General features: G+C 38.8%; 1 protein-coding gene across 1 annotated transcript in view; it reads left to right on the top strand.

The window, feature by feature from the left end:
• Positions 1-14720, top strand: part of SYTL5 (synaptotagmin like 5) — a 91919-nt gene that overhangs the window by 71541 nt on the left and 5658 nt on the right. Inside the window, exons 11-15 of the mRNA XM_075491882.1 lie at positions 1425-1517; positions 6588-6766; positions 7642-7744; positions 9917-10078; positions 13794-13902. Of these exons, the coding sequence (XP_075347997.1) occupies positions 1425-1517; positions 6588-6766; positions 7642-7744; positions 9917-10078; positions 13794-13902 (646 nt within the window). The remainder of the gene's footprint in view (positions 1-1424; positions 1518-6587; positions 6767-7641; positions 7745-9916; positions 10079-13793; positions 13903-14720) is intronic.

The following is a 14720-nucleotide window of genomic DNA, read 5'->3' as shown; positions in this document are numbered from 1 at the left end:
GTTTTTCCTGATTAGCATATTAGCCTTTGAGACTCCTCAGTTTGAATGCAGTACTTCTCTCTGTAGTCTAAGAAAGTGAGAGCCACTAAGCAATAGAGAGTGAGGTAGGTCACCACGTGAGATTTTTATAGCTGCAAAGCAGATATAAGGACGTTGAACATTTCACTTCCATTAGAGCTAAAAGCAGAGTCTTTCAAAATACCTGCCATAAGGTTTAAGGAAACGCTTGACATTTCCAAGCTACGTTTAATAGGATGATAGCTGTCTGTTGGGGTTTTTTCCTGTAACTTTTACTTAAAGTTAACAGTCCTATTAGGACCATCAACCAGATTTTAAGTCTCTTTTCCGATTTTGCTTTATTGCTGTGTTTAAAAAATGAAAATTATTTTTTCCTGTATATGAGCTAAAGATGTTACAGTTCAGTCTTGCTTATTAAAACTCAAGCATATATATGAAGCTGTGCAATTACTGATTTTTCCCTTCATTTTTTAGAATTATACAGGAATAATATACAGAAATATACAGAAATAATACAGGAATTTAATTATTTTTAAAACATGCACGTCAACTGGGTTTTTTTGTTTACCCCCTCAAATATATTCAGTGTGTATGATGGCAGGACAAGTTTCTTCCCATGTGGTTTGACAATAACCCGGGGCTTTGAGCACTGCCTGTTAGAAAGTGGGGCTGTGTTAATGATCTTGTTCACAAAATCATCACCTGTCACCAAAGACAGTGTGAAGGGGTGCAAGTGTAATGCAAATTGTGTGCTTGTCTGTTTGTGTGAGGGTGACTGATATAAATGCGGATGATAATTGGAAAACTAGATTGCTGGATTGTAAAAAAATATGTCCCATAAAAACATGGAACCTGGACTGTAACCAAGAAATCAATAATCTAATGGCTTCTGGCTACAAATGTCTTCAGATAAACCTGTATCAGTGGTCCTTTGGCCCCTGGTATCGAACCTTAATTCACTCATTTCTTTTGTTAAGATTTAAAAAATTCTCACCATGTCCCTCTAAGATTTCCAGACCTGAATTCCTGAATGCAAACAGTAGTAAGTAGAATAAGGTAATTCACATGGGATTGTTAGTAGACATGAAAGCGGGTTCTGTTTATGTGCACAGTTGTTGGCCATGCAAAGGTATGCGCCTCCAGAATAAGATATGAATTGTGTGTGTCAAGTTTTTTAGTTCTTATGCAGTTGAACCCTGAAACCATAACAGCGTCTTTTCCCCTTATGCTGTGTGCCTGTGCAAAGATGTAGAAAATGTAAATCAAAGTTCCTCTAGAGACTAGAATTTTGAATGCATCCTGCACCATCTTCCTAAAGTGGAAAATATATGAAACAAAACTAAGCGACAGAAGCTGACCAAATACAGAGCAGAACACGATGACCAAAATGCCTGTTTGTCATTTAGGATTATCTGGATGAAACAGAAGAAGACATTGATGACATAGTGGCCTCTCGTTATTCAAGGAAACACGAACATTTGACAAGTGGATTATCGACAGTAAGATCTTGAGTAGAAAACATATGCTTTTTCCTTCCACAAAAGACCATTGTTCCTCCCAAAAAGAGTTTAACTTCATACCACTTAGCAGCAGATCATCCTTCATCCTGCACTTGAGAAACATCCTTTAACATTTAGATAGTTTTTCTGTTGCATTTTTAATGCTGTTCAAAGTTAAAATGCTGTTCTCTGCAGCACATGGAAAGAGAAAACCATTTTGCATACTCATCAGCAGATTTCCTCACATGCTCAGGTTACTACCAAGCTGACATGTGGAGAAGGCAAACCATAGGTGTTTGCAGTACGTGACTGCTCAGCTTTGCACAGGAGGACTTAATCTTAATTTACGTGACATGAAGAGAACAAGGCTGTGGTGGGATCTTCCATCTCAAAGCACTTTCTGATTGTCCAGGTTCTTGGGACACAAATACTCATCTGTATGTTTGCATACATAACACTTCTGTGGCATCATTGTCCATCCCCCAACCCAACTTCTCCTATTCTTCATGTCATGATTGCTATGCCCCGCACATCTGTAAAGTATTTCTCTTTACAATGAGGAGGGAGATACTTGGGGATTTTGGTTGGTGACAACTTTTCTACCTTTTGCAATAATTGTAGTATTTTTGTGTTATATCCTTTTGTTTCTTGTCATACCCGCAAACTATATAATGTAAATCAGATGCCCAAGTCTTGCAGTTGTCTAACTGTTGCAACTTAATGTTGGTTTTAAAAGGATAGCTGCATTTTCAGGTTGTAACAGGTGCTTGAGATGCAACAAAATTGGTATAACAAGCCTTATGCAGTTCATTATGCAGTCTGTATTCACTGGGAAAGAAAATGGATTATATAATTAACCTTTAACATGTCTAGTTTATAACTACCTGCTGTGTACCTCATTTTTGGGATCTGACACTTCGGATGTGGACAACTGATAGCATCTTCAGAAAAGTCGCGGAGCCCTCTCTGGCCACTCTTCTTCATGACTTCTGCCTAAGAATAGCTCTGGTCAGCATATAGAGTATCAGAAAACTGCAGCAAACTCCAGGTAGAAGATGAGAGAGTTGAAGAGAATGAAGAGAGATGAGGAGTCTGTATGCTAAAAGGGAAGAGAAAATTTGGTCCATGACAGTAACCAGTGAACTGTCCTTTCTAGACTGCATCCCCATTGCCCCTGTGCAAGCAGGGCCCAGGGAATGCCCACTGAAGTTCTTGATCCCAAAGAGATGGAGTTGGCTGAATCCAAGTTTGGCTTACCTGGGGAGGAGAAAGGGCTGAGAAAATTGCCATCACAGAGCATTTTGGTATCTTAGATGTGGCCGTGTCCAGACCCTTTTCCTTTCTAATTTGTGTAGTTCACAGAAACAGCCACAACAGAGTCGTGTGGCCCTTCACACCAAATCAGACTTGAGCAAATGCAGCCTGTTGACACTGGTCTAATTAGACCCACTTACCCGAGGTTGACTGTGACTCATTGTCTCCAATGCTTGCTGGTCCCATGTATTTTATAGACAGAATTATTTTTATTTCCTCTGAATATTGATATGAGGGTTGCAGGTGCTTAAGTGCTTTCTCTGTTTAGGCCACTAATTGAGCTTCTCTAAATTGCATGAGAACCTTCCCTCTAGGTGCTGTAGGCAGCATTCTCTCTGTGCGTTGGGTTTTGTCCTTTGCTGTAGATTTCTCTTTGACCTTTTTCTTAAGCAGAGCATAGCTTTTCCAGTGCTGTAGGTTTGAGATAATCTCAAATCTCAATGCTCTCATTTCTATGTATTCACCATGACATGATTTTTAATGTCACTGCATGCTACATTAATGGCAAAGTTGCAAATGGCAAGCTGCTTCTCCCTGCAAGAGCAGGTCAATTTTACAGGTTCTTTTTTTTTTATTCCCCTTAAGTGTGTGTTACTAGTTACTAGCATTCCCCCTCTCTCTTATTTTTGCCTTTACTCTGCTTGTTGTAAGCCTTTGAGCCTTCTGCACGGTATGGACTTTTTCATGTACTTATCTGTCAAATGACTCTGTACTATTAAGTCACGTTGAAATAACGTTATTAATGAACAGTAGGCTCTGCATGGTTTTGCTTTGTTTTCTCTTTCTTTTTTCAAACATGAGAATTTAAAGTACGGTATGGGTACTCTGACAATGAGCGTTTGAGGTAAAGGAAGAAATATCTCAAAGGGTAAATATACTTGAAATCTACCTGTAATATGAGTGAGCAAAAATGGAAATGGAAAGTGACGTTGAACAGGAACTGTATCAGCATTAGGGTATTTTTCTTCATGTTTTCCCAAAGCTAATACATGAACTGTGTATTTAGTTTTCTCTGCATCCTTCACAGATTCCTCTCCTAAACATATTAACGTGTTGTTGTCAAGACCCATCACATCAGTAAGACTGAATTATTCCAGTGCCTTACTGCAGCTATAAGATATGATGCAAAACAAATGTAATACTTAGTGATGCACTAAAATGAGGCTCTACATCCTCCATATGTGGTGGTGGTTTACTACTTTTGAAACTGGAAAATGAGTAGATTTCTTAAGGGCATTACATTTAGCATATGTAATGTCCAGTGTAAATGCCACAGAACAGAGTCTGTGGGGGAAAAAGTCAAGTATATCAAATACTTCTACTAAATTTGTGTTATTTCGTTTGTGGTTTGTAAGCAGTTCAGAAATTGTGTTTGCATAAATTCTAGGACCAGAGGTCATCTATTTGTTTAGGACTTTCGGGGGGGGAGGGTCCCAATCATTTATCCCTTGCTGCCCACTTACCTAAAGATCAAGAAAAAGAATATTTGGATTCATTAGAGAACAACTCATCCACCTCCTCGTGCTGGTATAATCTCGTTTATTTTCTGAAGTGGGCACACAAATTGTTACTTTCCTGTTACAGGGATAATTTGGGCATTTTGCAGCACACACTGGGACTGTTAAATTCACTTACAGTGTCCAAGGATACCTATTTTCATGTATGTTAGAGGTGGAAATGCATAAATGGTAAAGGCTGGAATTTAGCTCGAGGCATGTTAGGAATAGGAGGAAATATGACACGTTCGTTGGTGTGTGTTGCTAATTCTCCAGTAATTTGAACCAGTCCTGTTCATGGAATTTCAGCCAATGGTACAAAAGAATAAAAGGACAAGCATTTTGCTTTTTTTCTTTAATGAAGGATAAAGAAGGCCAGCCGAAATACAAGAAAACCACCCTTTTTTGCAGTTTATTATTCCTACATAATGTATAAAATTATCTTTATGGGTAATGATTGGTGTTCTGGTTTTTCGTGACTGTTGTTGTTTACCATATTGACACAGGCCTGTTTATCCCTCCAGCTTTCTTTGCTGCAGGGCCCTTAGGCGAAGTGCTCGGAGAGTTGAGTTTTGCCACAGTCCAATTCTTTTTGTGTGGTTCTTCTCTGTTCTTCCTTCCTGCAGCCGATAAGGAAGGAGGTAGATCAAGATGTAGTGTCCCTTGAGCTCGTTGGCGAGATTTCCAGCTACTGCTCTAGCAAGCAGAGGGGGAAACTGTTTCCCCCAATATTCTATTACTGCATTTTTTTCCCGGAGAGTGACATGTTTAAACATTTGTGTGTGTTTTTATCTATTCTTACAAACTCCACAGAGAAACCGCAATTTCTTACAAAGGTGCCAATCCTGCAAATACATGAATGCTTAGCTTTTGACTAGCTTAAGCGAGAATTTACTTCATGCAGACATAAAGGAGGACAAATCCAAATACAATCCAATACAAATCCAGATCTTCTGAGCTGGTGTTCTAAAATGTAATTTGTTTATTTTGATACAGCAGATACTTAATTTCTATTTAATTACCTTGAGCCATGTGTCCTTCAATACTTGAAGTATATGGAAAACACTTAGCTCTTCTCTGATTTGGTGATACCTTTTTCTTTCTTGCTTGCTATGGCTTTGCAATACAAACTTCCTTTACCTGTCTATATAGGTAAAGATTTATCACTGCACTTATTCTTTCTTATTGCAGCTATCTAATGCTTCTTTCTCTTGACCTTTTGCACTGCCTTCTTTAAAGAACTCCCCAGAAGGTTCTGACAGAAAATGGACGTATTTAAATGTGCCTGAAACAGACGGTGATACTGTGAGTTCTCCTGAATCTTCTGCTTAGCTTACTTTTAAGGTTTCTCTCTCTTTTCTCCCTTTGTGTTGAAGACTATACCTGTGTGTCTTGCAAGGTTCCTATGTGTTAGGATTTAGATGGTTATATATGTTTTTGAGCAGTCTTGCTCAATGACTTAAAAGAAAGCGTGCACCAGATTTCTCGAATACCTTTGGTTCTGGCAGTGTGCATATTGCTCTGGTTTTCTTTAACAATATTTAGTTCTTTCCTAATTGTAATCTTTTGGAAGAGGAAATCCTCATAGCAATACCCTGTATGGTATGAGTGAAAAAAAGAGATTGGGGGGGTGTGATATATTACGCTGCAGTGGAAAATTTTGTGGGATTTTTGCTAAACTTTTTTGGCTTTAGGAAATTGCTGAAATGGTGGGTAAGGAATTTTGCTCATTCTTGTAGAATTACTAATGAGAGGTGGGTGTCGCTTTAAACAAACATGCTTTTATACCATCTCCATTATGGGAAGGTCTTACAACTTTTTCTGTTGGTTCTGTCAGTAGTTGTCTTATGAGACTCACTAAAAATTAGGTGGACAGCTGAGCCAGAAACGTAATTTTTTTTTTTTTTTTTTCCCTGCTTGGAACTTACGTGAGCTTACAGTTTATGTAGCCTGTCTGCTCTTCAGTTCATGCATGAATTAAATAGTGGTAATTTAGATTTAGTCATGTTTATAAATAGGTTTGAGTCCTGCATGGAAAAACATCAACTGTCTAGACATTTAAGCTATTATTAATTACAGTTCTTATTCCCTTTTACAGCAAATAGAAGCAAGTGGTATTTCTGTTCTACAATACATCTGTTTTTATAGCAAGTCCTAACAAGTGTGACTATATTGCGAGGCTGTGACTGTATGAAAAAAGCAGACTCTGGAAATGAGTAATTTGTTTAAGCCTCTAAGTCCTGTTTCTCTGCCCTTCCAGACTAGCATTAACAGCATGCTGAGTGTATATAGTGAAACTGGTGACTATGGCAACGTGAAGGTCAGCGGCGAAATCCTTCTCAACATCAACTACAGCTACAAAACAGGTGCCCTCAACATCCTGGTAAAAAGTTGCAGGAACCTGGCCGTTGCAGATGAGAAGAAGCAAAGGACCGATCCGTAAGCACAGAGAAGAATTTCCTTTTAGGCTCTGCTAGGGGTGTCCTCCACCACATCATGCACAGTGACATAGCCTGGGGTTGTGATATGAGCCTGAGAACTCAGAGGATCCAGTTGCTACAAGCCAGTGTTTTGATGATGGTTGGTTTGGGATTCCCTGTGGGAAATGCATTTTCAATGTGTTTCTTAGGGCAACGTGTGCCTTTTCTGGAGAAACAATAAGATTACTTAAATTATCAACCTGTTTGATAGCAATCTCTGCAAAAGCGCAAAAAATATAAAGGAATACGGAGGCTGAACTGATTTCTTACTTCTAGAATCAAAACTAAAATATATGAGAGGAGTGATGTTTTGGAGGGAGGGAGGGATAGAGGTAACTTTGGTTTCACGCATCTATAGATTCACTTTGCAAGGACCATGTTTTCTGAGCTTCTCATTATAGTTTTCAGTATAATATACAAATTCTCTCATCAGGAAGTAATAATTAGTGTCTCTAATCATGTGTGATCCTATCATATGCAAGGTGTGAAGTTTTTCATTCTCTTGTATTTTCAATGTATGTGTTTTCATATGTAACCAGGCAGTAATCGTAAACTACAAAAGGGAAAGTGTTAGGAAAGCTTTCTTTATTTCTGAGGATGAGTAAATTAATTTAGCTCTGCCTTTTGTTATTCTGATCCTATCTGAATAACATTGCTATGTTTGTAGATAAAGACCATACCTTTCCATGTCTCACACATTCTCTGTTACATGTGTACGTTGTTTAGCCTGCAAAAATTAATTTCCTTGTACGTGCTGCTGATGCAGCAATGTCAGGTCCTTGCTCAAACTGGTCATGTTTATTCCTTGCTAATAATTTACTACTTGATCTACAGATATGTCAAAGCATACCTTCTGCCTGATACGTCCCGCCAAAGTAAACGCAAGACCAAAATTAAAAGTAACAGCACCAATCCAGAATTTAATGAAACGCTGAAGGTGAGAACACTGTCTCTCTCTCAGGCTGTGATGAATGTTCTGCTTGGGCTCACAGGCATTTTCTATAAGTGTTCCAGTATGGGGATTAGAATTTGGAAGAGATGTCTCAAAAGGAATGTATTTAAGCAAAACTGTCTAGTAATCCCATGAGTTGTAATTTCTGGCTTTCAGCCAGAAACAGTTTTTGTTTGGTTCTCCCCTTTATAGGTAAAACTTCTATTAGTTTCCATAGATGTCTTTCAAAGCTGCCGGTGTTCCTGTCTAACCTGAGCTCAGAGATGTTAAAAGCACCTTAAAGATTTTGTAAGCCCTAAGTTAGCAACTGATGCTGAAATAGAGCTAGATTAAAACTTCCCATCTAAGTGATTTTGAAGAGAAAATAACCTTTTGCAGTAAAATCTGAGTTTCTCTGGAGGCTTTAGTTTATTTTTAAAGCAGAACTGACTTTGATAAGAAAATGCCAGCAATGGCTTCACTACCTGCCTTCCTAAAAAGCTGTGGTGAAGTTCATTTTCTATTGCAAAAGACGATGACAGATTACTTCCTTGAGGGCTGGTGGAGCAGGGCACCCAGGCTCTTCCTTCCTTGCCTTTTACACACATCCACTACAGAGGTTGAACTATTTTGAGGTCCTCATGAGCTGCTTGTTCACCTCCTTGGCTCTGTGGTGCAGGTGGGAATGGCAGAGTTTCCGCCCAGTTCACTGCCTGTCTGGTACCTGGACCACAAGGCTCCTGGTGATTCCCCTTCCTTGTCGATTGACAAGAGTTATCCCAGCCAGCTGTCATGAGGCCAGAAACTCTTTTTTGTTTCTCCTGAAAAAAATTTTTTTTGTAATTTCAGTGATGTTAAATAAGTTTCTTACAATAGAGGCTAATAGATGTTCCCTGGCCAGTATACTTGGCTTAACTTGGCTACAAAACCATTTTGCAGACTTACACGCACCTGGCCAGACTGCTCACCAAGGGAGAGTCCCTTGTATAGCCTCATTTTTAAATGGTTTATAGTAAAGTTGAGACTTGCCTGAACTGGAAAAAAAAGGTGTTAGACTCCATTTAGCAAGGAACATAGCACAAAACGTGTTTGCTAGTAGGGAACTTGGTGAGGATAGGACCTAGCAGCTTGCTAAAAATGTGCATTGTAACAAAAAGGGCTTACTTGAATCACGGGTAGGTAAGCAAGAGCTACATCTGTTTGTCCCAGCTGTTACTACTGTTAGAAAAGAAAAATAATTAAATCTGTCTGTATCTTCCCTCTTTGACTTTTATCCCATTGTTGCTAAATATGACATCTCTCTCAGTGGAACTGTTGGCATCTAGGATTAAGCATTGTAGACATATCTATACATAAACAGCCTACTTGTGTGGCTCGCCAACTGACTTGACTGTTTCAGCTTTTGGACAATATGTGTCTGTGTCCAGACATTGTTCTTGAGGCAAAAAAGAAGACATCTGGGTCTCCTCAGCTAACACTAGGAGAAGGGTGAATTTCAGGGAATTAATGGGCCTTTTGCTAAAAGCAGAGTGTGCAGAGCTAGAATTCCAGATGTTTATAATTTTCTGTGTATTTGCTAGAATATGATGTTTCTTCAGAGGAGTTTTTTAATAGCTTGCAAAACCAACAATGGTTACTAAGACCGAGACGCTTGGTGAACACTTTGCAGATGCAATTTTACTTGTTTTCAGAACAATTTCATAAGTTACAAAGATAACAATTGAAAAGGAGAGGAGGACACTATTTCTAGAAAGTAGTGTACAGCAGACTCTCTTTAGGAATGAAAGAGCTGGTAGGGTTTCTTCTTACAAACTAAACTTTGATGTTGATCTGCTTCTTTCGCATAAACTTATAAGGAAATAACAGGATCATAGTTTTAAGCATCGTAATTTACTTTGTAGTCATAAATACCCAGTAAATAATACAGAAAAAACACAATCATGATAGTAACATTAATTACCATTGGGTGCATATCGCAAAGAAAAGAGTTAGGTTTAACATTAACATCATGAACTTTCTAGCTACATCAGTCTTGTTTGCAAAGAAAACAAATCTCTCATGCTTCATTTGTTAGCTGCTGTGGGCTTTGTGAAATTGAGCTAGAGCTGTAAAAGGCTCCATGGAAACTATTATTTATGCTTATTCTGAGAGTTTCTTTTTCTCTTTTTCTGTTGGTAGTATGTCATCAGTCACACACAGCTAGAGACCAGGACCCTGCAGCTTTCTGTCTGGCACTATGACAGATTTGGACACAACAGCTTCCTTGGGGAGGTGGAAATTCCATTCGATTCCTGGAACTTCGAAAATCAGGGCGATGAGTGGTTTGTGCTCCAGCCCAAGGTAAGGGTTTCCAGGGACCGGTGAAAGCGTTGCAAAGCAAATTTAGCAAGGCTTAGTTATTTTTCCTTTGGAATGTGTTTATAAAATGGTGACTTTATGAGTGTCTAATATGGTAATAAAAATAATATCTTTGTTCTTTATTCAATCAAACCATATGGGTTTTAATGTCTTCATGAAAAATTTACATATGATTGGCTATTTAAAAACAAAGAAAAAACCCCACCTTTTAAATAAACTGTAAGTTCATCTTGTAATAAACTGCAGTGGAGAAATGACCTAGTAAAGAAATTGATTTTTTTTTTTTTAAATAGCATGTAAATCGAAGGACTTTTCTACCACTCCTCCCTACCCAACACTTAACAGTTTATTAAAGAAATAGATCTCTCTTGTTTCAGTTCAAAGTGCTTCACACTTTTCAGCTGTGACAAAATGACTTCTTAATCTCTTATTCACCTTAACTAGGAAGGTACAAGATAAGGCTTCTCAGCAGGCAAATCAAGTGGTCTGTGAAACAGGACTTGCATTGTGCTTAGCTAAGGATAGGATGGCTTCTGTCTCTGGGGCACCCCCTGCTTTGGCAAAGGTGTTTATTTTTGGAAGAGATTCAAAGAGCTATGGTAAACTAGAGGATTAAGGGCTTCTGCCTTGCTTGCTCCTGCAGCAGCCAGAATCCCCAGAAATTCCAGTGGTTTAGATTGCCATTTCAGAAAGTGTATTTTTCTTGCTGCAGAAAAATCCAAGGTTTTACTGCAAGTGATGTGGAGATAGACTCAGGTGACTTGTTTGCTCTGTGTTCATTATTTTCAAGGAAATAGCGTTACATTCAGGGTTTTAGGAGGGAGTGTTTGATTTGTGCCTTTCTCTCAGGTGGGAGATGAATCTGATTGCTGTATAATTAATTTCTAAGTATAGTCCTTTGTGAGGCTTACATCTAAACTGTCACAAATTTATATTTTAGTAAATAATTTGCCAGAAGATACATAAGGAAATTGGTCTCTTCTTTGAACGCTTACACACCTCACACTTTGTAAGTGGCAAGGAAGATCATTCCCAGTTTCCTAGTTCAGCTTTGTTAATAAGGGTGACCACCAGCTCTTCCTTCATGGTCCAGACGAGGTGAGACCAGGAAGAGAAAGTGGCTAACGATGGCAAACATGTTTCAGTCAGCACTGTGTCCAGGCCAGGATTATACTGTCCTCCTTATAGGCTTGCTTCGTCTACGTTATGTTGGGTCTGCTCTTAAGTAGAAGAAATGTCTACTACATCTCTGTCATAGCTCTGGCTGGTGTCAGATGTTGCTCTTATTTAGTACCCACCAGCCTACAACAATAAGATGCACGTCTAGCATTTGTTTTGCTTGCAGTTTGTATGCAGTGTTGGTCTGAAACTGAGCTTTTTATCGTGCAGTAGGCTCTTTGTCATCTCATTTCAATCTTTGGGGATTTATGTGTGTATGGGTGGTTTCTTTTAATCCTAACAGGGGGAAAAAAAAAGTCATGAAGCTCTCCTGCTCAGGAAAAAAGTAATGAGGTGGTAAGCATTTCAGCCATTCCAGCTGGAAGGTGTTGTCTGATTATTTCCAAACCCATTAAAAGGATTTTTAAATCAGTTCTTTTTTACCAAAGAAAGCAAACACAGAATTGGTCTTGTCTGCCTCCTAGGTTGTTATAAATAATGTTCCTAAACTTAAAATGTTGCTAAGATTTTTGATCATTTTTGATTAGGTTTGTTTTTTTTTTTTTTTAATATCAATTATTGCATTTTGAATTAAAAAAAAAAGCACCGGTTAATACACATGCAAATTAGATGCTGTTCTCCCATATGATCTGCCTAACAGGGACAGGAATGGCAGTGAAACATTTCCCAGGTTTTATGACAGTGCTTTATTTGTTCTGTCATGAATCATTTAGCTGCTTTAGTGAAAAGGTTGGAGACTTTAAGACCTGTTTCTTCTATGGGCATTGAATGTCTGTTTTCAAGAGGAGCGTGGTTAAATCAGAAAAAGAAGAGAAAATAGTTCTGTGGTTAAAGAGGGGGCAGAGTCTAGAGCCATGTTATGTGTGGGTTTGGGGGGGAGGGTGACAAATTGTTCCTGACATAAGAACTTATACCATCACTTGTCCACCAGTAGAACAGAAAAAATAATCCTTGCTGCCTTTCTGGGAAACTTGATCCTAAACTTGCATAGTTTAGACCGTAAGCGAGCTGCCTGACTGGCAAGATTTAGATGTGCAAATTATTCCACAGCCATTTACTACAGGTTTTCTTTTGTCCTCTGTTGTAGCAACTGGCGTCAGACAGTGGTGGAGACAGGACCGTTTTTCCCAGAGTCAGTGCAGGAATGCCGGGGTTGCTGTAAAAGTGCTTCAGAGTCTCAAAAGGGCCATGCTGTTACCGCTAACATTGCTTTGTCCCTGTCCCATCCTTGTGTACAGACTTAGCCCCACTAAACCTGGTTAGTGCCTTAGCCTGGAGTCTACGATATGAAGGCAGTGCTGACTCTGTTGCATATTGCTGTATATATTTCTGGTGGGGGTTTTTTGGTTCTGTTTTCTCTTGATAATAGAATTTTGACCTTCCTGGGGAGTCAGGAAACAAGCATTTGCATTCTCTGAATGCATTTCAGAGAAAGACTCTCACCGATCAGACATTCGTCTGTAAGCAGTTCTTTAAAGGCTTGTGTGGTACCTTGGTGTGTGTGTCTCGGCACTCGTGGGTCCTCTCTCTTTATACATGTCCTTTGTCCCTGTTGAGAGATCAGGAAGATTTGTTGTTTGGTACCCAAACCTAGGCACTGAAGCATGTACAGAAATGTGAGCATCTGAGTAGTCCCGCCTCCATTAGTGGACATCACTGAGCCAGGTTAGCATATGCCTGAGTCCTTCATAGACCTGATCTCTAATGTAAATGTGCAAGACTTGTTTTTTCACTGCACTTTATTTTTCTAGAAGTCAGTTTGAACTGGCATAACATGTTCTCTCTGTGTGGCATCTATTGGTTTTAAAATGTAGTTTCCAACTTCTTACAATGAGAATGGGAGTTCAGCATACATCAGTGAAGGCCTAATGTTCTTTTAACACGGACACTCTGAAGAGCACTGAATGCATTCCTTCTGGGCAAGATTCAAACATTTATAAAACAAAAAGATGCAGAAATAGTTGCTGTGTAGGAAAGGCCAAGGACACTGGGAATAACAGTTTTCAAGAGGTTTTTCTATTTCAGAGCTGGACTCTGCTTTCTTCCCTCGCCTTGGCTCCCCACACCTCCATTCCGAGAGTGACTCAGGAGTGACTCCTCTAAAGTACATGAAACCAATTACCGTTTAAAATCCTGACTGGGGGAAATAGGGGCTGAATGTCAGCTTAAATTAGCTACAGTTTACATGTCCAGAAATAAGTTTGAGGGGTTTTTTTTCCTGTTTGCTTCACTTATTCAGGCTAGATATCTCTCTCCTCTGTATGTTCACTGAACAGTGTCTAATGCCATGTGGCTTTATTCTTCTGAAAACTTGCATTCCCTAGCTCATAAAGTTTTCTAAAACGTGATTGCATTCAATCTGGAATGTCAAAGTATCTGGAAGTGGGCTGGTATGTCTTGATATGTTTAAGAAGTGTTTCAAACACTATATTGGTACAACAAAATTAAACTCAAAAGGAGAAGGTGAATGCTTAACCTTAGCATTTCTGGGTTTTTTTGTTTGTATTTTTCTTTTCAGGTGGAGGTTGTGACAGATGTTGGGCTTCAATATAAAGGAGAACTGACAGTTGTTTTACGTTACATTCCCCCAGACAGAAACCTAATGCTTCCTCTAGGGCAGTTTCAAGGTAAAACAAACATTAATGGCAGCATATAACATCCCTCTGCGTAATATATGTGCTCACCTAGGGTGAAGTAATGGTATTAGTGAAGATTGAAATCATACTTAAATATACTAGTTGTCTTCATCTGTGGAAATTTTGAGCTGTGAGTAAAGTTCTCCTGCTCCATCCTCTTCTCTTACATTGAACTTAAGGGGAGAGAAGGGAAGAGGAGTGTGCAGTCAAGTGTTGATGCATGGCTGTGACCTAATTAAAAAAACCTCAAACATTAGATAACATAATCAAGGACAGCCACATAGAAATAAATAGTCTACATCATAGTCTGTGGGTTCTTTGTTCCACTAGTTATATACAGTGTATATCTGGTTAAAGTAATAGACTTCACTTAGTTTTTTATACTTAATTGTCCTTAAGCTTACCTATCTCCTCATTTTCACGCTTTTTTCATGCTGCTTGACCTCTGCTCAGTTGTACTGTATCACTGCTGTAATTCAGTCCTGTAAAATATTATTTGAATTCTTTAGGGTAAGCCATTAGTTTCATTAACAATCAACAGGGGAAAATAAGTTACTTGCTCTTTGCATTGTACTAACATGAGGAACAGCAATCATCTGAAGTGAAAGCAATCACTGAGTAGCACCAGAGTGTACATGGATATACCAGACATGGGTATATCACTGTCTTAGTGACAGTATTACTTGGTAGCATTAGGATTTGATAGATGTATTAGACTTTTTTCCTTTTCTTTCTTTTTTTGACAGATGACATTCTGTCTGCTAGCAGTAATTCCAAGGTTTTCTCTCTTAAAAGCTAATTGTTGTCTG

This window comes from Mycteria americana, chromosome 1 (assembly GCF_035582795.1).
Source record: "Mycteria americana isolate JAX WOST 10 ecotype Jacksonville Zoo and Gardens chromosome 1, USCA_MyAme_1.0, whole genome shotgun sequence".
In the NCBI taxonomy this organism is placed as follows: Eukaryota; Metazoa; Chordata; class Aves; order Ciconiiformes; family Ciconiidae; genus Mycteria; species Mycteria americana.
This window is presented reverse-complemented; position numbering and strand designations above follow the sequence as displayed.